Consider the following 25,630-nt stretch of genomic DNA (forward strand, 5'->3'; position numbering starts at 1 on the left):
ATCCCCGTCTCAGGGCAGGGTGGTTCACTTGCCCAATGATTCAACAAAGCTTTGTTGAGCACCAGTTTGGGGCCAGCTCCCATGCCGGAAGCTGGGTCATCAGAATTAAGTCAGACCAGATCTTGTTCCTAAGGCACTCTCTGATCAGGAAGGGAGAGGGCAACAACTATTTCCACATAGCACAGCAAGCCCTCTGGGAGCACCAAGGAGGGTGGGGTTGAGGAGGGAGGACTTCCAGGAGGAGGTGACATTTGAGCCTCACAGGTTGAGCAGGAGTTAGCCGGGTGGCAGGGGAAGGACAATAGGAGTGAGAAGGCACTCCATGCAGAGGGATGCCAGGAGCAAAGGTGAAAATGGGCAGGGTATGGGCAGGGAACTGATCAACAGTCTAATGTGGCTGGAGGGTGGTATTTTACACAAGAAGTGCCAGAGGACAGCTGGACGGACCAGAAACGGTCAGCGTTGTGTTGACGTAAGAACATCCATACCTGAAGAGAATATTAATAATTTATTTGAGCCAAACAGAGGTACACTTGGAAGCAAGATCTCCCGAAAATACTTCTGAAAATAACAGCTTGCAGTGCCTTTTATGTTTTTTCAATGAAGGAGGGAACATAAGGAAGACTTATGTGGAGGTGGGAGAAAGCCAGGTGGGAGCCCCCAGCCGTGGCCTCCAACTAGTCTGGCAGCAGAGGAGGTAGGGGTAGGGCTTACACTTACTTACAATATTTCATACCACATTTTTAATCCAATGGAAAGGCTGTAAGTCCTTTCCATTCTTCAAGGGCCCTGGCTTTTGAAATTCATAAACCAGGGAGAGAGATTTTCCCCTCTGCTATCCACTGTCATGTTCCTTACTGGAGGCATGGCACAGACTGGCTGGAAGGGGAGACGGGCAAAGGGGGGAAGGAAATTCCAGAAAGAAAATGGTTATTGATTACGATTTCAGAATGGGATCCTGGCACACACGAGTGCACTCCTTCCTGGAGTGACTGGCTAATCCATCTCTGCCCTCTGTGGAGCCTAGTCAGCTCTGGAACATAGCAGGCATGATGCTCAGAGATTCATGCCGTCTTGCCTTCTCCTTACACATCTCCCTCACATTTGGTCAGTACTCTACAGTGTGCAAAGCACTTTCACATCTGTTCTGTCTGTTAACTCCCATAACAACCCTCCGGCAGAGTAGGGATGATCGTTCTCATTTCCAGGTGAGGAAGCTGAGGCTGAGAGGGGTTCGGTGACAGTCCTGCTCCGGGCCTGGTGGTGGTGGGGTGCTGTGTCATCATCACTGACCTACTGTTCTCACCTCCTCCCAGCATTCGCTGCCTTCCTGCTCATTGCCTGCCTCCTGGATTTCCAGAGAGCCTTGGCTCTGTTTGTCCTCACCTGTGTGGTCCTGGTCTTCCTGGCCCACAGCCTGCTGAAGAGGCTGCTGGGGCCAAAGCTGCGGAGCTGTGTGACGCCTTTGGGGCATTCCCGCCTGATCCCCTGGTTTAAGAGGTGAGTGAGCCCACAGCCCCCAGGCTGAGCGGGGGCGCCTGTTGGCTGAGGACCTCTGTGTCAGCTTCAGGTCACAGCCAGGGCTGACTGCGGAGGGCCTCAGTCTGTATCACCAGTCAGTTCCTGTGCCAAGAGGAGCACACCCCACCTTGCTTGTTTTCTGGGAGCCCCAGGGCAGGCATTGCTGGGTGGCTTCAACGGTGGCAGCCATCTTGGTGGCGATTTGCCAGGTCCCGTCTGGTTCTCAGCCCCAGTCACAACAGGTGACTAACAGCAGAGAACAGGACTCAACAGTTTCCTAAATTGAGAGATGCCAGCCAATCCCAGCAGGGATGGCCTATATCGGTACCTCCCATCAGATCACTTGGGGCATGTGTGAGACATACGCTACGGGGGGCCCACCCCTGGAGTCTGATTCAGCAGGCTGGCTTGGGGTCCAGGTTTCAATACTTGCAGGTAGTCCCCAGGGGATTGTGATGTAGCCAGCTGTGTCCCGGGACAAGACTGGCATCCTTGGTTTTCAAACTGGTTTCCTTAGCACTCTGGAAACCTGGGCGATGCCACAGGGCAGGAGAGGGAGTTAAAGAGGGAAACATCACACACCTCCACCCCTAGCTCCATTTCAACCAGGCAGCTCTATTTTATCTGTTTCATAAACCAAAGTTGGCAATAATAATAATAATAATAATGTAGAAAATGTAGCTGGAAAAGAAGGTTTCTATTGCTTAAAAAAAGTCTGACGAGCACCAATCTATTTCAGTACTCTGGTTTGTTGAGGAAGAAACTGGCACCGGTAGATAGCCAAGAACTAAGCCAGGGAGGTGTGGGGCATGGTGGTTTCTCAGAGTAGGAGCCACAGCAAAATGCGGATGAAAACCTTTTAAGTTTTATTTATAAACAGATTTGTTTTGACATTTGCCTTCTCTTTACTAAGTAGATTTATAAAAGGATTTATTTTTACAATTGTCTTCTCTTATGACAAATCACAGACTGATTTTTCCATTTGAGGTATTGATGTAAAGTTTTCGTTAAAAAATACATGCAAGTAAATTAGACTACATAAAAGCTAAGCACTTGTTGATTCAAAGAACACCATCAAGAAAGTGAAAAGACAACCCACATAATGGGAGAAAATATTTGCGAACTACATATCTGGTAAAGGACTGGTATCTAGAACTACAACTCAACAATAAAAAGACAAATAACCCAATTGAAAAATGGGAGAAGGATTTGACTAGACATTGCTCCAAAGATATATCAATAGCCAATAAGCACATGGAAACATGCTCAACAACATTAGCCATCCTGCTAATCATGCAAATAAAATGCAAATAAAACCACAATGAGATATCACTTTACATCTACCAGGATGGTTGTAATAAAAAAGACAGATGATAACAAATGTTAGCAAAGATGTGGAAAAATTGAAACCTTCGTACACTGCTGGTAGGAATGGAAGTGAGGCAGATGATTTAGGAAACAATTAGTTCCTCAAAATGTTAAACATGGAGGAACCATATGACCCAGCAATTCCGCTGCTACGCATATACCTAAGGGAAATGAAAACATATGTCCATACAAAAATGTGTACACAAATGTTCATAGCACCATTATTCATAATAGCCAAAAAGTGGAAACAATCCAAATGTCCAAATGTCTTGGCTCAGTAGCAGGGAAAAAATTAAGCATAAGAATGAACCCTGCTCAGGCGCTGACTAACAAATCTTAAAAGCAAAACTTGAAAGCATCAAACAGCACATCAGTTATCCATGGCACAACCTTAAGTGGGCAAATATACATCTAATTGAAGTTTCCAAAGAAAAAGGAGAGAAGAAAAAATACTTGAAGAAATAATGTCCCCCAAATGCCAAATTTGATGAAACTTAAAACCCAAGGGTCTAAGAAATGCCGTAACTCTCAGCATAAGAAACATGAAGGAAAGCTACATGTACAAGACACATCATAATCAAAATGCTTAAAACCAGTGATAAAGAGAAAATCTTAAAAACATCTAGAGGAAAAAAAGAAATGTACAGACAGCAGATTTCGTCTCAAAAACAGTACAAATGAGAAAACAGTAGAACAGTAAAAACAAAAATAAAAACCTGTCAATCTAGCATTCTTTACCAGGAAAACATGCTCCAAAAAGGAGAAGTAGGACTTTTCACATATACAAAAGCTGAAAGAATTTTTCAGACATAAAAAAGCAGACTTGGGCTACGAGAAATATTAAAGGAAATCCTTCAAACAGAAGGAAAATTATAGCAGATGGAAACCTAGATCTACACAAAAGAAATGAAGAGCAGTGAAATGGTAACCACATGGGTAAATAGGACTATTTTTGTATTATTTAAAATCTCTTTAAAATGTAATCAACTTATAAAGCAAGAATAATAATATATTGTGGAGTTTATGTTATATGTAGACGTGAACAACAATAGCATGAAGGTTGGGAAGGAAGAAATGAAAATATACTGCTGCAAATTTTCTATGCTGTATGTGACGTATACAATTTCTCTTAAAGGTAGATTGTAATAAGTTAAAGATGCATGCTACAAATGCTAAAACAACCACTCAAGTAACATAACAAACAATTATAGCTAATGACTTTTTTAGAAGGGAGATAAAGGAGCACCATTTAAAAATAGTCAATCTGAAAGAAAGTAGAAAAATAGGAAAAGGGGAACAAAGAACAGATGGGACAAATGGAAAATAAATAGCAATATGGTAGATTTAATCCCTCTCCCATACTAATAATTACATTAAATGGTCAGACTAATATCCTTCATGAACAAAGATGTAAAAATTAGTAACAAAATTTTAGAAAATCAAATGCAGTAATATATATAAAAGGGATAATACATTATGAATGAGTGAGATTTATTCCTTTATCCCAGGAATGCAAAGTGATTTAACGTTAAAAATAATCAGTTGATATCATGCACTATATTAAGAGACTAAAACAAAAAGCCATATGATCATACCAATAGATTCAGAGAAAATATTTAATAAATTCAATATCCATTCTTGATAAACATTCTGAGCAAAGTAAGAATAGAAGGGAACTTCCTCAACCTGATAAAAGGCAGCTACCAAAAATCTGCAGCTAACACCATATTAAATTATGAAAGACTGACTGCTCTCCTACTGAGATCAAGAAAAAATAAGAAGGTTCATTCTTACCACTTTCATTAAGCATTGTCCTGGAGGTTTTATCTTGAAGATTAAGGTAAGAAAACAAATAAAAGACATATAGATTAGAAAGGAGGAAGCAAAGCTGTCTTTTTTCATAGATAACATGATTGTCTACATAGAAAATTCCTATGGAATCTACAAAAAAGCTAGTAGAACTAATAGTGAGTTTAGCAAGGTTGCAAGAGACAAGATAAACATCCTCCCAGAAATGGTATTTCCATATACTACAACAAGCAACCACATTTAAATTACAAATATTACTTAGAATAACATAAAACATATGAAATACTTAAGGATAAATCTGACAAGAGAACTTCAAACCTATACATTGGAAACTGAAACATTGCTGAGAGAAATTAAAGGACACGTAAATAAACGAATGAAGCAAATTACCAAGTTCATGGGTCAGAAGACTCAGTATTGTCAATATATCAATTTCCCTCAAATTTATAGATTCTAATAATATGTCAATCAAAATCATAGCAGGCTTTGATACCATAGGTAGATACCATAGGTAGAAACCAGTAAGATGATTCTAAAATTCATATAGAAATTCATATAGAATTACGAATTCATATAGAATGCATACAGAAATTCATATAGAAATAAAGAACCTAGAATAGCCAAAATAACTTTGAAAAAGATGAACAAAGTTGCTGAACTTACACTACGTGTCTTTAAGACTTATTATAAAGCTACGGTAATTAAGACAGTGTGGTATTGGCATCAAAACTGATAAATAGATCAATGGAACAGAATGGAGCGTCCAGAAATAGATCCAAATATATATGGTTAATTGATTTTTGACAAGGCTACTAAGACAATTCAGTGGAAAAATCATCATCATCTCAACAGAACGTATGCATAGCCATATACACAAGAAGCAGGAAGAGGAAGCAAGGAAGAAACAAAAGAACTTAGATCCATGACTGACATTGTATAAAAAGTGAACTGAAAATAGATCATTCACCTAAGCATAAAGCCTAAAACTATCAAACTTCTATGAGAAAACAGAGGAGAAAATCTTTGGACCTTGAGTTAAGTAAAGTTCTTACATACAAAACCAAAAAGAGATACTACTATACATTAGAATGACTAGAATTCAAAAGATTGACCATCCCCAGTGTTGGCAGAGATGAGGGGAAATGGAAACTCTTCCATACGGCTGGTGGGAATGTAAAATTGTACAATCACTTTGGAAAACAGTTCGGCAATCTCCTAAAAAGTTCCACCTACCATATGATTCACCCATTCCATGTACAGTACGTTCCCAAGGGAAATGGAAGCATACATTGCTATAAAGACTTGCACAGGTATGTTTGAATGTTCATAGCAGCTTTATCTGTAATAGCCCCAAACTGGAAACAACCTAAATGCCCATCAATGGGGGAATGGTAGCCAAGGTGGTGTATCCACACGATGGACTAGCTCTGAGCAGTAAAAAGGAATGAGCTATTGAAGCAGGCAAATCCATGGGTGAACCTCAAAACAGTTATGCTGAGTCAAAGAAGTCAGACAGAAAAAGAGTCTGTGCTGTATGATTCCATTTATATAAAATTCGAGAAAATACCAGCTAATCTGGAGCCAGAACAGATCAGCTGTTGCCTGGGGACGAGGAGAACAAGGTGCTCAGCCTCGTACACACGCCCCCTTAGTTAGTCCTCTCCCGACCTTGAGACACGGGGCGTCTTTGGCTTCATTGTCCCAGCGAGGAAATTAGACTCAGAGAAGCTCGGTGGCCCACCTGAGGTCACACAGCTCTCTGTCCTCCGCTAACCCTGAGCACCCTTACCCTGGAGCCTGGGATGCTGTTGTGTGTGGGGGAGGATGTGCTGAGGGTGCTGGCTTTCTGCCCCTCTTGCAGGGGTCTAGCCCTCGCTGCTTTCCTGGGCCTGGTCCTGTGGCTGGTTCTGGACACGTCCCAGCGGCCCGAGCAGCTGGTCTCCTTTGCAGGAATCTGCGTGTTCGTCGGCATCCTCTTTGTCTGCTCAAAGCATCATCGCGCAGTGAGTGCTTAGTTGTGCGGCCTGGAGTGGGCTGCAGCCCCTTGTGTCCCTCTGCCTCCTTGGTGGTGCGACCACCCCGCTGTCAGGATCCCCCCCATTCCACGGTGTGTGTGCCTTATACCTTCCCCCAGGCTCCAGCCAAGCCTCCCAGACATCCCGAGTCTGGGGATCACCACTAAGGAATCATGAAATGCTGAAAGTGGGGACATTGAGGGAGTGGGATCGTGACGGCTAGGGGTCCTGCCTATGGAGGAGGAGTGGGGGAGGGTCCCGGCCAACAGAGGTTACACTGAGGCCAGACCCCGAGGCTGAAACTCTGCCCACCCAGCCAGCACCAACTGCCACGGCATGTTCCAGGTTGGTTGAGACTTACGTGAGTCTTCGGTTAGACCTTTCCCACCCCAAGCCCGTTGCTGTCACGACCGTGGCCTATTCTGAACCCCAGGAAGGATGTGACTACTGGCAGCAGGCCGAGAGCTCTGGCTGGGTCCAGCCCCCATCCCACAAACAGGCCACAGCTCCTGTAACCCCTCAGAGCAGCCCCACCTCTGCCTTCACCCGCCCTGTTCCCTGTGGGTCCCCCAGGAGCCGGGCTCACTAGGACCTTTCTGTTGGGTGGCAGGTGTCCTGGCGGGCCGTGTTCTGGGGCCTTGGGCTACAGTTCGTACTGGGAGTCTTTGTCATCAGAACAGAACCTGGATTCATTGCATTCCAGTGGCTGGGCAACCAGATCCAGGTGGGTACATGGCGCCCGGATGCCCAGGGCAGCTCCGCTTGCCAGGGAGGGGAGGAGAAGCCACTCCGTTGGGGGAAGGTGGGCAGTGAGTCCACAGAAAGGGCCGGGGACCGGAAAGGTGGGTGTGTGCTGGGCACCATCCCGGGTGGGCAGCTGGGGGCGGGGCTGGACCCTGCTTCCCTCAGTCCTGATGCCTCCTGCCCAGACAGAGGCTGGTTCTGACACAGGAAAGAATTGGAGGTCCTTAGGGTACCTGGGCACGAGGCATGTGGCCCTGAGCTCTCATCAGGGATGTGGGACTAAAATAGTTAAGAGTGCTTTAAAAAATTACAAATGATTTGCGTCATGTATGTGTGTGTTTCAAAATAACGCTCAATTTGTTGAAGTTATACTTTTTTGAATTCCATTTTTTTTATTGTGGTAAATACACATAACATATTTACAATTTTAACCATTTTTAAGTTTCAAGTTCATTCACACTGTTACGCAACCATCATGATTTACTTTTTCACATATAAATCACAGAGGACACAAGGTTAATCCTGTACTCAGCCTCGTGTTCTCTAGACGACCACGTCCTGTGTGTCCGGGCTCTGTGCACACCCACTGGCCATGCCAGTGGCATCAGCGTGGGTTGTTGTGGAGGAGAAGACAGACTTACTGCTCTGGTCATGGCACCCATTTTATGGATGGGAACACTGAGGCCTGGAAAAGAGAAAGGACAGGTCCCTGCAGTCACAGGGCAAGTTCAGGGCCTAAATACAGGTGTCTTGTATAATGTGGCTGGATTCCAGCACCAAGGCCGCGAGGGGTGGGGACAGGATGGGGGCTGTGCCTCTGGTCAGTAGGGGAGTGAGCAGGCACAAGAGTCACCCCCTTTGACAGCCTTCACCTCTCATTGTCTGGCTTCCTCTGTTGTCTCTATTATCCATCAACCCTCATCTCAGAATATTTCTTTAAAAATTATTGAAAGGGTGTATCTTCTGTAGAATATGCTGAGAAGGAGCAAGCGCCCCCAAATGTGGTTTTAACACCCCATGTTGCCAGGTGGTGCTCCAGCCCCTGTAAGGCCCAGGGCTGGGGGCCAGTCCTTGGACCAACCTGCCTGAGGCCGGGAGGGCCTGTAGCCTCGTGTTCCTCTGTCCCCCTGGGCTGTGGGGAAGGCCAGTGGAGGCCTTTCAGCTCATCCAGCCTGGTTCCCCCTTCCCCGCCACTGTTTCCTTCCTCCTTCTTCCTGGCCTCACTCCGGGCTTTTGTTTTGTTTTCTTCTTTCAGGTCTTCCTGAGTTACACCCAGGCCGGCTCCAGCTTTGTGTTTGGGGAGACTCTGGTCAAGGACATCTTTGCCTTTCAGGTCAGCTGACTCTTGGCCCATGAGGCCACTGCCCGCCGCCTCCAGCTAGTGGGGAGTGGGAGCAAGCTGCGTGGGTCGGGCCTGGCGGAGGTGGGGGAGGGCGCCTGCGAGCGGAGCCTGGGCTTGTGTTTCCACGTGTGTTAGTTAGCGGCTTGTCCTCCCACCTGGCCTCCCTTTCCGGCTACTTGCATCTCTCCCTAATTACCCTTTAGAACCATGAATCCATAGACCGTCAGGCTAGGAGGGAGCTCAGTGATCTCGGGTCTCCCCTTTCTCTTACATATGGTCCAACCAGGGCCCGAGAGAAGCAGTGATCTGGCCACAATTGCCCAGTGAGTTAGGGCAGAGCCAGGGCTAGAGCCAGGTCACTAGATTACCGTCAAGTGCTGTGTCTTCTTCCTGCTCTAAGGAGAAGTCGGTGACACCTGCCCCCCTCCCAACGAGCATCTCTAAGATCAGTAACGATACATTGAAATCATATTAATGGGCGCTCAAGACTGAGATTGCATGTTCTGCCAAGAGGAGAAAATGAGGGAGGTGGGTCTGTCACTAACCAGCCTCAGCATTTCCCTGTCAAACGCTAACTTTCCTGGCCCCTGGGAGAACCTGTCCTCTGGACAGTGGATGAGCCACTGGCTTTCATAGCAAAGATGGGCGCGGTGAGGCAGGGCTTCAGACAAACGCTCCATGGCCACAGAATTCCCTTTCTCGTAAGATTCACTAGTCACAAGGTTTCATTCACAGCCCCCTCCCTGCATCACGCGCGCACACACACACACACACACGCACACGCACACTTGCCAGGCTTGGGACTTGTCCTCAACCTGGGGATGGCTTTGTTGGTGCTGAGTTGAGTGTAAGACTCAGCAGCTTTCTTTCCATGAATCATGTGGCCCTAGTCCAAGGCGTTGGCCCATGTCAGCCTGGGGACGTCTACTCTGAACTCGCTCAGATTTTCAGAATCTGAGCTGCTTCCTGCTGGGCCACAGTCCAACTCATCACTCCTCCAGGAAGCTGTCTCTGCCTGGGGCTTCTTCAGACCCCCACCTCCCCTGGCCTGGAGTCCAGCACAGACGACGTGGCAGCCACCTCCTGGCTGTATCGTCTTGATTAGTCACTCCATCTTGGCTCCAGCTCCCTTCTGGTAACTTTCCACCCACACGATCACCTCCCCGCAAGCTCCCACACCTTCCTGGGTCTGGCTGACCTGGGAGCAAATGTTGACTCATTCCTTCACTAACTCTCCAGCCTCTGGAACATGCAGCTGCCTCCTAAGCTCAGCAGTGGTGCTCACATGGTCTTTCTAGGAACCCCTAGGGTGAAGGAAAATGTTTTCACCTCCCGAGGGTTTCACGGCATCTTCCTACAGCAGCCTCTGCTATCCCCAGTGGCCAACAGTGCCAAATTTTGCTACAACAACAAAAAAATCAAGATAAGGACTGAGAAAAAAATCAAGTCAGATGAAAAAACAAGGACAGAAAAGTGCCATTGGATTTAGTAATTAAGGGGTCACTGGTTACCTTAGTGGCGCAGTTTTCAGGGGAGGGAATGGGATGTAAATGGAGACGGGTGAGATGTGGAAAGCAGGGAAACGGGACAGCTGAACCAGGAGAGGTCATATAAGAGCATGGCATCTGCAGAGGGCTCTGAAGGTGACTTTGACAGGCAGAGATGGGCATGCGGAGCAGTGTGGGGAGGTTGTCTGGGTGAAGTGACAGCATGGCAGGAAATCAGGAGGTTTCTGTGATGCTTTTCTGTAATGGGGTTTCTGTGATGCTTTTCTGTAATGGGGTCCTGGCATTGCAGCCGTCATCGCTGAGAAACCTTCCAGTTTTGGCTTTTTGTAGTTCATTGTTGCTTGGGGCTGGTGACAGGGCTCTGTCTGCAGTGTTTGGGCCTGGGGGCCAGGGGTATGTGTGGGGGGGTGCCCAGACAGCCCCAGGAAGTCATCAGGAATCCTGGCTCAGCTCCCACAGGGCCATGTCCACGTGGGTTTAGTCCTGCCTTTGAAACCTGTTTCCTGGTGAGGACATGCTGCCTGCTCGGAGGGAGGCTCTCGCCGTGTGGTGTCCAGACCAGTAGAACCAGCAGCGTCGGCAAAGGCCATCCCAGACCTACTTCATCTGAAACTGGGGGCAGGGCTCAAAAGGTGCATTTCTCACAAATTCTCACGTGATACTGCTGGTCTAGGGCCCACGCTTTGAGAACCACTGGCTGAGAAGAGTTAGAAGTTTGTTCTCCCTTGAGTCATAGGTGAGCATTGGTACTAGCAGGTCAGCCAGTACCGTTGAGGATTGATGAGTCACCACGTTGGGTACCTGGCACATAGTAGGACCACACAGACACATAGTAGGACTTACTGGCCCTTCCCTCTCCCTTCCTAGGGCAGCATTCTCTTCAGCTGCCTACCTAGTCTTATGTCATCTTATACACTACAGGTCCCAGGGATGTTTCCCCTCTGGGAGACATGGCCTCAGAGACCTTATTTAGTATTAAATGCCCCACCTTAGAAAATCAGGGCCACCTCTTTTCCATTCATCTTCCCTCCCTAGACATAGCTTCCCTTCCACAAGATCCCCATCTCACAGGTAGAAAATGTCTCTTGGTTGCTGCCGGAGACGGTCTAATTCTGCAGTTGGGTCCAGTGCCCTGGGCGCTCTTCTCCCTGGCTCTGGCCATCTCTGCAGCACTGCCAGCCTGCCCAGCCGTCCCTCACATGATGAATTGGATGAGCTGTCTAGACAGTACGTGATCCTCTGTGCGTTTTTACTCCAAGGGACAGCAGAATGATGTCACCACCCCTCGTGCTGGGGGTGTGTCCAGCACCAGGCAGCCAGAGGGAGTCACGGGAGAGGAAAGGCTTTCTCCAGCCAGTGCCTGTACGCTCTGTCAGGTGACATCCCACTGCAATGAAGTGGGTGACAGATGTGAGTGGAACAGGTCCAGATATACCCAGGTTCCGATAAACCCTGCAGCCTTCATCTGGGAAGGAAAGGAAAAGAAACCTATCTCAGTGGTGCTTCTCCCCCATCTCCAGGGGATCTGCCCAGGGCAGTCTCTGTTCTCATCAGGGGCCATTGTGTCATCTCCCTTCATTTTGAACTGGAGCCTAAATTTGATTGCTTAAGATTCTTTCTTCTTAAAAACAAACACAGCCCTTCCTCCCTCCCTCTCCCCTCTCTACTGTGGCCCCTCCTCCTTCTCACACAGCCAAGCCTGCTGTCTCTACTTCCTCATGTCCCATTCTTCCCTGGTTCTCTGACACCTGGCCTCTGTCCCCACCCCTCATCTGACACTCTCTTACCTGGGCCGCCACAGACCCTGAATTGCTAAGCGCCAAGGGTCCATCTCAGTCCTTACCTTTCTAGATTTCCGTGATGCCTGTGGCTCAGCTGACAGACCATCCCTTCCAGAAAAACTGTCCTTGTCTCCTGGACGTCCTCCAGCCTCTCTGACTCTTTCTTCTTCATCTCCTCCATGCGCCTCTCCTTTTTCTCTCACCGTGACGCTGAGCCCAGGGTCCTGGCCTTAGTCATTGCCCTTGTCACTCAGGGCGGTTTCCTCAGCATTGCATCTCCCCAGCCTCGACCTATACTTCTGTGTGGACGAGCCTCAAACCAAGGCCTGGCCCAGGTGGTGCCTCTGAGCTCCTGACCTTGTCTCCAGCTCCCCACTTGGATATGCCGCAGGCATCTCAAACCCAGCAGGTTCAAAAACAAACTGATGAGCTTTCCCCACACCTCCCATCTGCCCGTGCTTCCCTCCCCTGAGAAGTGCCCACCTGTGACATAAAATTAGAGGAGCAGACCAGAAAGAAGAAAAAATGTGCACAGTCCCAGCACACAGACGCCACTTTGGCTGTCTGGGGGTCCAGGCCCCCAGCCTTCTTTCGGTGGTTGTAACGTTCCAATTTCCCCACTTGACGGTTTAGCCCGAGGATGCTCCGGTATTACCGGTGTTACCAACGCTGTATCACTTATCACTTTACAACTGTCTGGAGCAGATCACACATTCCAACAGAACAAAAGGGAATATGGTGAAAAGCGAGTCTCCCTCCCACTCCTGATCCCCAAGTCCCCCAGTTCCCTCCCCAAGGCCGCTGCCATCACCCACCATGGTTGTGTGCACACACAGCATGCCCCCCCCACCTTGTTTACACATAGAGCAGTGCCTTTTTCTTCACTTTCCCTTATCCATTTTATGAACCGCCTTGGAAATCAGGCTGGAAGTGCCCAGAGGGAGCCTCGTCTTTCTTGCTCCTCGACGTTAGTGCCCCCGTGCATGGCTGTCCCGCAGGTTGTTAAGCTCGCCCTCCCCTGACAGACCGTTAGTTGTCGCCAGCCCTCACTGTTGTCCAACAGCTCATGTGAGGCGGCACCGGGGTGGGGCCCTGGCGTGGACACAGGCGATGGATGTGAGCGAAGTTTTGAAGGAAGAACGGGGGAGGCTTGGCATGAGCGAAGAAGTGAGAAGTCTGGTACTAGGGGACGGGGTGACAGGAGGAAATGCTGGTGGCAGGTCCACGACTGGCAGTGAGTGGAAGTGGAACAGTAGACGGACGAGGGGCTCCTAACTCGGGCGAAGGCCAGGGACGTGGGCCCGGGGGTGTGCTCACGGCAGATGGACACTGCGAGGAGCTCGGCTCTGAGCCCCGCGCGGCGGGCGTTGTAGCCCCACTTGACAGGTGAGAGAGTGGTGAGCTCAGGTCCTGCGTCTCCGCCAGGCACAGGTCTCTTCGGGGTGGACGGCCCATATGTCGAGGGGCCGGCCAGCCGTGCCTTCAGAGCGGCCCCGTATGTGTGCATGCACTGAACTCAGCCTCTTCCCTGACCTGTCAGGCCTCCGAGTGGCAAGGCCTTGCGTGGTGTGGGCTGTCTGGGGTTTCTGTGGTCCTGCCTGGTCCCCTGCCACCTGCCTGCATCTAACCCAGGGCCTCTGCTCTTTCCTGGTAGGTTCTGCCCATTATCGTTTTCTTCAGCTGTGTCATGTCAGTTCTCTACTACCTGGGCCTCATGCAGTGGGTGATCCTGAAGGTGAGTCCCAGTGCCGTGGTGGGCTCTCCCATGGCCACCTGCCCACAGGGCTCACAGTCTCCCAGAATGCCTTGCTCCCAGAGCCCACGCCCTCCCCCGACCCCCTGCTCTGAGAGCCTGGACTTCCCAGAATCCCCTGCTCCCAGAGTCTACACCCTGTCAAATCTGCTAACCAAACGTCTTTTCACAGAGTCTCTTCTCATGATACAAAGGAGAAATGGCACCAAATCTGAGGTGGTCTTTGTGGGAGGGGAGATTGCAGAATGGAGGGAAAAAAATAATTTATATCAAAAAGATCTTGAGAGACTGGAGCAGTGGGCCATATTGGCCAGACTTAGCTGGTATAAATGCCAAATCCTGTGCTTATGTTCACAAAATCTGCTGCACAAAACCAGGATGCAGGAGACAGCATTGGGCCTGGCCAAAGATTCTGAGGTTTTAGCTGATTGAGCTCAGAATAACCCAGCATCATCGGGTGGCTGCCAGAAATGCAAAACCACCTGTAGTTACAAGTATGTTAAAACCTCAGTGTGTGGTGCGAGGAAGGCAATGATCCCCAAATCTGGAGCATGGGTTCAACCAAGGGGCTGTAATAAACTGAACCATCGGTGGGAGAGTAAAATGGCTGGACACCCTCCATAGAATGGCTGAAGCAAGTGGGGGTGATGGGACCGGGAAAGAGAAGCCAGGGTGGAGGAGGTGAAGGGTAGGATAGCTGTGTCTACTTACTTGTAGAAGACGCATTAGGGAACGGGCAGCCTGAGAAGTACCAGATTTAAACAAGTTTCGTGCAGGGCTCCTCAGAGCCTTTGCTAAACTAGTGGTTATCTCCAAGGTGTGTGTATACAGTAACTCTCAAATACATTTGACTGTGGAATCCCTTTTCCATGATGGTGAGCCCCCACCAATGGAAGTTTGGAAAGAGAAGATGAATGGACCTTTTAGGGAAATATAGGCGAGGGGGTCCTACCTGGGAAGGCTGGGAGTTGGAAGGAAGATGTGTAAGGTAATTCCACCCCGTCTCTCTCTGTCTCGGGGACTTGCTGGCGTCAGCCCACTAAGAGCACCTGCTTCTTTCTAGATCGCCTGGCTGATGCAGGTGACCATGGGCACCACGGCCACCGAGACCCTGAGTGTGGCTGGAAATATCTTTGTGAGCCAGGTGGGTCCTGCAGCCTCCTGCCGTCAGGCTGGTCAGTAGCCTCGCCAAGGAGGGCGGGTGCCCTGGGGCCCTGGAGCTCTGATTCAGTCAGCGGAAGACCTATGCGAACCTTCTCCCAGAGTCACCAAAGGAGGCTGCACGTCTGGGGGTGCACGTTGCCTGGGTCATGCCAGGGAGGCTGCTGTGTGTCTGGCACCTCCTACCACTCCAGGCCTAGGCTGTCTCCATCAGATTAGAGACTCACAAATCCTACAATGGAGTCCCACTTTCTCCCCTTGTACATGAGGAAACTGAGGCTCAGGAGTGGGCTTCTGGCCCATTTGCATGAACAGAGGCCATATCCTGAACCTCTCTGAGCCTCTCCGTTTGCTTTCCTGGAAAATAGGGCTGATCTTTTCAGTAGTTTGTGAGTAATGAATGTGGGGTGCTTAGTGGGGTGCTTGGACGTGGTAGGCACTTGACACGGGATTATTATCAGGCCAAGTGGACGGGCTAGGGGTGAGCCAAGTACAGACCCCAGGCCTCACCCCACCTGCCATCTCTTCCCCTGGGACCCCCAGCACTCACTGTGGCCTGCCCACTCCTGGGAGGAGGAGACGCCCCAGCTGCCTGTGCTGGCCTGGCCAGCTGCTTGTCTGACATCTCTCCTGCTTGCAGACTGAGGCTCCTCTGCTGATCCGGCCCTACCTGGCAGACATGACGCTCTCTGAGGTGCACGTGGTCATGACCGGAGGCTATGCCACCATTGCCGGCTCCCTGCTGGGGGCCTACATCTCCTTTGGGGTATGAACACATTCTTGATGGGAGTGTCATGTGCTCTAACCTTTTTGGAGAACGTCTATCCGTCAACTTTAAAATACTCCTTCCCTTTGATGCAGTTAGGAATATTACAATGCAGAAATATTTTCACAAGTGTTCCAAAACTGCAAAATTCCAACATTATTTGTAATAGCAAAACAAACAAACAAACAAAAACCCATAACAAGAAACAGCGTAAATGTCAAGCAGTAAGGGGGTGAGTTGGGAAGGTTCATCCACACAGTGCAGTGGCACTTAGTCCCTGGAGTGGGGGGGGGGGCATGGTTTGCCTTTCCCTGTCCCTGACGCTGTGTGTGAGGGATGATAAGAATGACCCCCAGTGTCCCGTTCTCTGGACCCAAATTCCGCCTGTGTCTATCATCTCTGTCCTTGGGGGTGTGGCTGCGAGGTGGGCTTGAGGACAAGCCAGGCTGCCCCTGGGTCCCTCCTTCCTTTAGGACCCCTGGGCCATACAGTAAGCTCAGCTCCACAGAGCTGCCTGGGCAGAGAGGCAGCGGTGTGACTTTTCAGGACAGCCCCAGGGACTCGGGGCTTTGTCTTTTGGCCTGGCACCCTCCCATCCAGAATTTCCCAGGTCAGCTGGTTCACTGAGGCTTAGGAAAGGCCCATCAGAGCTAGTGTGCCCCCCCCCCGAGCCCCCCCCCACACACACACACCCCATCACCAACTGATTGGGAAGGAATTTGACATTTCAAAAATGGAAGCTCAGAACTTCCTGAAACGTTTTTCATGGTGTCGTACTAGGGCAGGGAGCGCCATAATATTTTTGGGACTTAGGGGCTTTAACTCTCTTCACTTTGTTCTGGGTCCCACAGCCAGTTAATAGAATGGTATTCTTTCTACTGCATGCATGTCACTGTCATTACATGAGACTAAAATCCTGAAGAACTCTGTCCCTTCCCACAATCTGCCTTACAACTGAGCCTGCTTTCCTTCCCTTTCTCAGGCTGGAGTCCAGGTCTCGCCCCAGGCAATGGGGCCTCCCCACTGACGGGGCCTGCGTCCCCACTTCCCTGTAGCGCTACGGAATATGCAGTGGCTGCCAGCATCAGCCAGGTAGCCCGGGGCCTCTATTCACAGCCACAGGTGGTGGCCGAGGTAGAAAGCTACCCCGAGCAGTGTGGTGTCAGAGAAGCTCTCTGCTGCCCTCACCTGGCTCCTGGCCGCCACTGCAGCAGCCTCAGGGCTTTCTCCCACAGCCCTGACTCCCCGCCCTCTCCCCTCTCCCCTTTCACTCCCTCCTCCAGGCAGTCCCACACTGTATGTTTGGCTCTGCCCTCAGCCCCTGAACTCCAGAAAGATCCCTCTTGCCCTCTCCTCCTTGGTATGTGTTGCTCAGCTTCTGGCTCCTTTTCCTTGCGCCCGTTATCGCTAATATCTGGATATTTCTAAATCAGCGCTGTCCTACAGGGTAGCCACATGGCTATTGAGCACGTGAAATGTGGCTTGTCTGGAATGAGATCTGCTCTGAGACTTCCTATGGGAAAAGATAAATGTCTGTATTTTATTAATAAGCTTTATATTGATTACATGATAGAGAATATTTCTTTATTGTATTGGACAGTGCTGGTCTCGACCTTCCCCCCTGGTCTGTGGTCCCAGGGGTCACCCATCCTTTAATGGTGGCTTCCACATACATCTCCATTTTCACCGTATTTCCCAAAAGCTCTAAAGCAGGCACCAGTTCTCTTAACTCTCCCTGGAAAACGGTCTCTATACCCACCCGTCTGGTTCAGGGACCACAACAAGAGGAGGTGTAGATGTGTGCCTGGCGCTGTGGACACAGACTGAGCAGGGTGACATTGAGGGGCTCGGCCACTGCTGCTCCTCAGTTAGTTGTGCAAGAGTGGGAGCCCCCTGGGCTGGGTCTGTGGGGCCCTGAGCAGGGCCAGGTGAGCATCTGCTACTTAGTTTCTACATCTGTAAAATGGGCGGGATTACTTCCCACCTCACAGCAGTTTAAGAATTAAATACACACACACATACACACACACTTCAAAATGTGCAAAAAAGCAGGAAGAAAAAAATATCACCCTTGGCCCTATTACTTAGGAACAGACAATTGGTCAGCATGTTGATGTATTCCTTTCATAGTTTTGGAGTTTCTTTTTTCCCTTGCCATTGTGGTTATGCTTTTATATGCAATTTTGTGGGCATCTCCCCACGTTATTGCAAAGCCTTGGTAACCACTGTTTTAGATGGCAGCTTGACAATGCGTATCCGCTCCCCCATTGTTAGATGCTTGGGTTGGTTCTAATTTTCCCATTTAGTAAATAACAGTGGTGACAAAGTGTCCTGTCTATCTCCATGGAAGGCAGCAGGGAAGCAGAGGGTGTGGGGCCGCAGTAAGGATGGAAATCTAGGCAGGGACCATCCTGGGGCTCAGGTGGCTCCACCATCGTGCTGAGAAGGGCTTCTAAGCATGGCTCCAGAAGATGGCAGGACCCAGGGCGAAAGGGTGGCTGTTGTAGGAGGCAGATTTCCTGAGAAAGAGCTCTCCAAACACAAGAGTGGGTGTGATGGGTTGCCTCAAAGTGGTGAGTTCCCTGTCACAGTGAGTATTCAAGGAAGGATGCTATAGACGGAAGACATCCCTACACTGCGAGGTCGAATTGTGTCACCTCTTGGCTCCATCCCAACTTTCCAGTTCTGTGAGCTTTGTCTGAAACCATCACAAAGCCCTCAGCCAGTGGTGAACCAGCCCTTGGGTTAGTGGTCAAAGGGAGACGGCCTGGAAGAAAAGGAAAAATCTTGAACTTGGAGCCAAAAGACATGTTGGGTTTTAATTCCTTGTCTTGTATATATTGGGCAAGCCACATTTAATTCTCTGAGGCCTCAGTTTCCTTGTCTGTAAAATGGGATAACACTACAGTTGACCCTTGAGAACAGCCATGAGTTTGAACTGCATGGGTCCACTTATATGCAGATTTTTAAAAAATAAATACAAATGTGTTTTCTTAATAACATTTTATTTTCTCTATCTTTATTATAAGACTAAAGTATATAATACATGTAATGTACAAAATATGTGTTAATTGACTATGTATGTTGTTGTAAAGATTCTGGTCAATAGTGGGCTGTTGTTAGTAGTTAAGTTTTCAAGTAGTCAAATGTTACACACAGAGTTTTGACTGTGTGGGGTGTCAACACCCCTAACCCCTCCATAGATCAAGGGTCAAGTGTACGTGTCCTGCCTAACTTACAGAAGTACTGGGGAAAGGAGGAGGTTCTGTACGTGACAGCCTGAGACCCTCTGCATAGAAAGGTGTTATCATCAGTAACGATGGCAGCAGTACTGCCCATGACGACACACAAGTGGGGTCTGCTGCCCGGGGCGTACCCTCTGACTGCTCTCCATTCTCACCCCTGCAGATCGATGCTGCCTCCTTGATTGCCGCCTCTGTGATGGCCGCCCCTTGTGCTCTGGCGCTGTCCAAGCTGGTCTACCCGGAGGTGGAGGAGTCCAAGTTCAGGAGTGAGGAAGGAGTGAAACTGAGCTGCGGGTGAGCACCGGCGAGGGCCAGCAGAGGGGCCAGTGGTGGTGGGAGAGGTGGAGACAGAAGCCAAGGAGGGTACAGGAGCCGAGGAGGGGACAGGAGCCGAGGTGGGGACAGGAGCCGAGGTGGGGACGGCAGGAGTCCCATTTTCTCCGCCCTTCCACCAAGCCCAGGCCCAGCTTTCACTGCCCTCGTTGTGGCTTTGCAGGCAGAAACACAGACTCTAGTTCTTCCATCTTAATTTCCAGCCTCGGCCCAGCAGGAAACAGTGGGAGAGTGGCCTGGTTTTTGGGAATGTGGCCTGGTGTGTGTGTGGCAGGAGGGTCATGAAAAGGCTCCATGCCACCTTCTCCACCTTCTCCACATGCTTTGAGCTCTGACCACCAAGGTGTCCATCACACACTGACATATTGGGCGCCGTCCTGGATTTCACTCACGCCCTAACATCTCTTCATTGTAGTCTTAACAACCACTGTGGGTTGTTTTTGTTTTTTTTTAATCTTGAAAAGGCACTACTTTTGACAAATGTGCTTGGGGATACCGTAGGCAGCCCCAACTTCACAACTTCCTGGAGGTCCAGAGCAGTACCGCCCTATAGAAATGTAATGTGAGCTACATCTAATTTAAAATTTTCTAGTCGCCATCTTTAAAAGAGTAAAAAGAAACTGGTGATTTTAATAAAATAGTTTATTTAACCCAGTATATCCAAAATATTATTATTTCAACATGTAATCAGTATAAAAACGATTAATGAGCGATTTCACATGTTTGGTACTAGATCTCCAAAATCTGGTGTGTATTTAAAACTTACAACGTATCTCCATTCTGAGCTGTCTCCTTTCACGTGCTCAAAAGCCGCACGTGGCTAACAGCTCCTGTCTTGGACGGCTCTGGGCTCGAAGTCTGGGTCTTGTCCAGCCCCTTCCCCTCTCTGGGTGTCAGAGGGAAGACAGGGACGCTTGGCTCTGAAATACATCATCCAAGCTTCTTCCCTGACCCTATAGGAGGAAGGGTTCTGTTGTTTTGGGGACAGGCCAGTAAGATGGCTCTCAATCCCAACAACAGAGATGCTCAGAACCTCCTGGAAGCCGCCAGCAGCGGGGCTGCCATGTCGGTGAAGGTCGTTGCCAACATCGCAGCCAACCTGATCGCCTTCCTGGCGGTGCTGGCCTTCGTCAACGCCGCCCTGTCCTGGCTGGGGGCCATGGTGGACATCCAGGAGCTCAGCTTCCAGGTACCGTTCTGGCCGCCCTGCTTCGCCTGCCAAGGGGGTGGCCCCGGGCAATGGGTGGTGGCTAGACACCCAGCGGAGCCGGCAGCCCAGGTCCCAGCAGCTCCCCTTGCCTTTTGCCTCAGCTCATCTGCTCCTACGTCCTGCGGCCTGTGGCCTTCTTGGTGGGCGTGGCCTGGGAGGACTGTCCTGTGGTCGCGGAGCTGCTGGGGATCAAGCTGTTTCTGAACGAGTTTGTGGCCTACCAAGAGCTCTCCCAGTACAAGCAGCGCCGGCTCGCAGGGGCCGAGGAGTGGCTTGGCGCCAAGAAGCAGTGGATCTCCGTGAGTGTCCCCGTCCGCTCCCTGAGGCAGGGGTGTGACACAGCTGGGCCTGGCTGAGACACACTGAACTATAGCGCTCAACCCCCTACATCCTACTTCCCTGGGGACAAGACGGCTTCAGGCTTCACAGCCATTACCTTGACACCACTTAGGAGGCTGAGGGGTAGGGAAGGAGCCTGTGGGAGATATCTGAGATCTGGCTGTGGATGGGCCACCATCCTGTGTGGCCATGGGCCAGCCGCTACTCTTTGCCTCTCCTATTGGAAAATCTTGTTGGATTTTGGGAAAAAATTCCTATTTGAAAACCAGTGTAGCATCTGCCACGTCTACCCAAGGGAAGAGATGTGAGCGTCCAGGGAGCCCCCAGAGTGAAAAGCGAGACCTCACCACCACATTCACTGTCAGTATATTGCATTCAGTTTGGGGTTGGCTCTTTCGGTTAAAATTTCTTTTAAAGATTATAAAAGATCTATAAAATGAACCTTATAAAGATCTATAAAATGAAGATCTATAAAGAATAAGAGCTCTAGGTAACATCATTAGGAATGAAAAACTACCCATCTCACCATCCCAAAATAACAGCTATTGTTGTTTTATGCATTTTCTTCTGTTCTTTCTAAGAGAGTTCACATAGTTGTAATTATAGTATCCAGACTGTATTGCAGCCAGCTTTCCCCCCATCTGCTGCTATGACGTAAGCATCATTTCTGATATTTGTATCCTCACATAATTAACCAGCCCCCTGCTGGCCGGCCATTCGGGTTAATTCCATTATTTGGCGATGTTACACGACGCTGAAAGGAATAGCTTTGTGTGCAGAACTTTGTTCTTCTCTCGGATGGTTTCCTCAGGAGCCGTCCCAGATGTGGGATGACTCAGTCCTACGGCACAGTCCCTGTGAGGTTGCTCCCGGTAACTTTCCCAGCTGAAAAGGCCCCCAGCTGTGCCGGTGAGCCCTGATGTCACCACCCACTGAACTGTATTGAGTAGCTCTTAAAAAAAAAATTTGCGATTTGAAGGAGCAAATAATAGGTCATTGTTTTAATGTGCATTTCTTGGGTTACTAGGAACTTTTAACATGAAAGATTTTTCCTTGTCTGTTATTTTCTTTAACTGTAAAGGAATGTGCTCTTTAGTTTTAAAAAAATGTTTGTATGGAGTAAAAAGCACAGGTTTCCCCTGACTCCTCGCTCCAGTCTCACTCCTTCCTTTAGATATCCTGGGTGGTACCCTCCTTCAGGATCTTTTCTATTTTTTTACGAGCTTCATTCTTTCAGCAAGTATTTGTTGAGGTCGCTAAGGTGCCAGGCACTCAGGCCTCCCTGTGGTGTGGCATTTAGACCAGGATGTGGAGGGAGGGCAAGGTGCCAGGAGAAGCTGGAAAGAGCATTCCAGGCAAAGAAAGAGGCATGTTCAGAGGCTCTTAGATTGAAAAGCACTTGTCTGGAGAACTGAGAGGTGAGAAGTGCAGCGAGTGAAGGTCGTGATCGTGATCGTAAAGGAGCGTGTCACAGGCCCCGGAGCAGCAGGGCATTTCGGAAGGTCTAACACTTCACAGTACTTGGGCTGCTGTATGGAGAGTGATTGTAGGTGAGCCAGCAGGGTGCAGGTGCCTTAATATTTTCCCCGTCAATGTGTGTAAACTCTTTATCTGATAAAGACATCAATCTTTTTCTGTTATATTTTCTACATATATTTTTCCTAGTCTTTTTTCCCCCCTTTATTTTGTATTCGGGGATTTTTCTTTTAACACAAATTTTATGCCAAATCTTTTCTTTTGTGGTTTCTTCTATTATTTGTAAACTTAGAAAGTTATCTCCATTCCAGAAATCTGGTAAGTGTTAAATTCCTGAATCATTATGGTGGAGTATTTAAAAGTATGAGTTTTGTGATCAGAGCTGAGTTCAAATTCTAACAGTTCCCTTCTTGCTATGTGACCTTCCTCAGTTACTTAACCTCTCTGAGCCTGTTTGCTTCTCTCGAAAATGAGTTATAACACTACCTTATAAATGTAATATCTACATTTCCGTTTATTTGATGTTTAAAATATTAATACTTATCTGCATCTTTGATCTAGAATTAAATTTTTATATAGTGTGAGGTGTGGGTCTAAGCCAGTTTTCCCCCCAAATTGTTCCATTTTGGCTCTTACGGGAACAACTTTCTGGAAAATCGAACAACTGTTCAGAGCAAAGCAGAAGGAGAATTGCTTTGCCTAAACATGTGCTGTATGCCTGGCACTTCCCATACGTGCTATGATCCTTACTATAGCCTCCCAGGCTGGTCCTATCACCCCCACATTCCAGATGGAGAAACTACTGATTTGCTCAACCTGATCAGAGGTGGGGACAAGCCTGGAACCCAAGTCGGTTGGGCTCCAAGTCCCTCACTGTCTTCACTGGGCCACACTCCCTCCATTCTCAGCATGACAGCACCCGAGAGGGCTCCCAGCCTGAGAGGTCCCCACTAGACAGAAGCGCAGGACTGTAGAGTCCTGGGGGGGCATTCACCCAAGTGCCCCCTGGGTCCAGAGCGTGGTGGGCCTGAGCCAGCCTGAATCACAGCCCGGAAGCCTGGGGCTGAAGCTCAGTGGATTGAAGGGCTCTGTGGTGCAGCGCGAACTGGCTTAGAGGTGGGTGTGCACGGCCTAGGAGGGGGCAGCATTGAGCACTTCCGAGGTCAAAGGCACAGAGCGAGTGGGTGACATGAAGGCCAGGGAGCTGGGTGGTGTGGGGTCCCATCTGAGGGGAGCCCCTCCTCACCCACTGTCTGTGTTTCCAGGTCAGAGCAGAAATCCTCACGACGTATGCCCTCTGTGGATTTGCCAACTTCAGCTCCATTGGGATCATGCTGGGGGGCCTGAGTGAGTCCTGGGGGGGGCCTCCCCCGTGTTCTCCAGTCCTGGCTGTGAACCAGCTTCCCGGGAATCCGTCGGCTTCAGTTCTCCCATTCGTCTAAGGCGGGGCCTGAGGGATGGTCATCCACGGATGTTCCTCCCAGCCCGGGTGTTCTGTGGTTTCTCTGCTGCTGGGGATGGCCCGGGCCAAGCCTGACTCAGGGTGTGGGGAGGGATGGGAGGTGCGTGCTGCCTGTGCCCTGAAGCTCTGGCCGGCCAGGTCCCCTGCCCACTGTGACAGGCAGGCCGGGGGGTGGAGGGTGCCAGGGAGGAAGACTCTGCCCAGCTCTCAGCTCTTTACAAAAAACATTCCCACTCTTCGTAACTCCCCTGCCTCGGGGTATAGCCACCCCATTTTGCAGAGGAGGAGACTGAGTCTTGGAGAAGTGAAGTGACGGCCCAGGTCACTCAGCTAGTATGTGGCTGAGCCTGTATTTAATCCCAGGTCTACTTGACTCGCGACTCCCTTTCTCTTCATGTGTCTGCCACTGGTGGTGTGGGGAGGAGGTATGGGATGCTGCCGGGGGGCCAGCTCAGGCCAAGGAGGGCTCCCGAGCTCACAGCGGTCGGGAGGACGCCGCCGCTCCCTCTGGCAGATACAGCCATCAGCAAAGAGGAGCACGGTGTCCTGGCCCTGAGCATGCCTGTCCCCTTGCAGCCTCCATGGCCCCACAGCGGAAGAGTCACTTCTCCCAGATCGTGCTCCGGGCACTCTGCACAGGCGCCTGCGTGTCCCTGGTGAACGCCTGTGTGGCAGGTGAGTCCCTGTGTGTCATAGCCCCGATTTGGTGGCACTGGGGCTCTGGCCTTTCTGGGAGTCCCTGGCGGTGGGGGGTGGGGGTGGGCCCCGCTTACCGGCTGCTTTCCTTGCACAGGGATCCTCTACATGCCCAGGGGGGCTGAGGTCAACTGTGCATCCCTCCTGAACACGACCCTGAGCAGCAGCAGCTTTGAGGTGTACCAGTGCTGCCGCGAAGTCTTCCAGAGGTGAGGGCCTGGGCCGAGAGGCCACCACGCGCTGCGTGACGGGGCAGGAGGCCTGAGTGCCTGGGGGGTAGAAATGCCATGGTTGTGGCTGGTGTGGCCAGGGGAGGAGCAAGCAGGGCCCCTGGGGGAGGAAAGGCCGACCAGAGACATGGAGCAACTTTCCCAGGGTTGCACAGCCTTTAGTGGCCAGCAGAGCCAGTCCTAGAGCTCAGACTGCAGCCTTTCCTTTTTTTCAGCACCAGCCCAGAGTTCAGCCCCGAGGCCTTGGACAACTGCTGTCGATTTTACAACCACACGATCTGTGCATAGCGGGGCACATGCCTTTGTGCCTCTGATGGCTGTTCCTCTCCAGGAGGCGGCTGTCCCACCTTTCCCTTCCCAGGCTTCTCCTTGGGAAGTCACATGGCTTAGACCCACCACAGTCACATACCGGGAAGCAGTGATGGGGTGAGCGGGCAGAGACTGAGTGGGTGTGTGAGTGAAGAATGCCCCCCACTCTTCACACCTTGCTGCTCCCCCATTCCCTGCCTCCCCAGTGTGAATTCTCAGGGTCACCTCTGCCTCCCCTTCTCTCTTCTCTACGTCTGTCTGGCAGCATCCTGTCTTCTCCAGGCCACCCCCACCCCCCGCCATGGGTCTGTTTGGTGCCTCAGCCCGGTCTCAGCCCCTGCCTCCCCTCCTCTCTGGGCACTTAAGTCTCTCTGGGGCTTACCCCTGCCCCCGGTTTCTCCTGGAGACCCCTCCTCTCCTTTCAGAGACTCCCCACACCTTCCCCCTAACACTTCCCAAACCGGTGTCCCGTGGAACACTGTCCCACAAGGTGTCCAGAAGCTTCTACGGTCCTCGAGGTTTGGGAAACATAAATAAAGTTAGACAGATTTCGGTTATTCTA

At 50.1% G+C, this 25,630-nt stretch overlaps 1 protein-coding gene across 1 annotated transcript in view; it reads left to right on the forward strand.

The window, feature by feature from the left end:
* Positions 1-25,630, forward strand: part of SLC28A1 (solute carrier family 28 member 1) — a 37,640-nt gene extending 12,010 nt beyond the window's left edge. Inside the window, exons 6-19 of the mRNA XM_074318330.2 lie at positions 1,317-1,500; positions 6,560-6,701; positions 7,324-7,437; positions 8,713-8,790; positions 13,743-13,823; positions 14,905-14,985; positions 15,643-15,768; positions 19,177-19,307; positions 20,367-20,535; positions 20,658-20,855; positions 23,637-23,718; positions 24,410-24,508; positions 24,627-24,738; positions 24,975-25,630. Of these exons, the coding sequence (XP_074174431.2) occupies positions 1,317-1,500; positions 6,560-6,701; positions 7,324-7,437; positions 8,713-8,790; positions 13,743-13,823; positions 14,905-14,985; positions 15,643-15,768; positions 19,177-19,307; positions 20,367-20,535; positions 20,658-20,855; positions 23,637-23,718; positions 24,410-24,508; positions 24,627-24,738; positions 24,975-25,047 (1,670 nt within the window). The 3' untranslated portion in view covers positions 25,048-25,630. The remainder of the gene's footprint in view (positions 1-1,316; positions 1,501-6,559; positions 6,702-7,323; positions 7,438-8,712; positions 8,791-13,742; positions 13,824-14,904; positions 14,986-15,642; positions 15,769-19,176; positions 19,308-20,366; positions 20,536-20,657; positions 20,856-23,636; positions 23,719-24,409; positions 24,509-24,626; positions 24,739-24,974) is intronic.

This window comes from Rhinolophus sinicus, chromosome 13 (genome assembly GCF_057876585.1).
Source record: "Rhinolophus sinicus isolate RSI-liver-muscle chromosome 13, RSI-T2T, whole genome shotgun sequence".
NCBI lineage: Eukaryota > Metazoa > Chordata > Mammalia > Chiroptera > Rhinolophidae > Rhinolophus > Rhinolophus sinicus.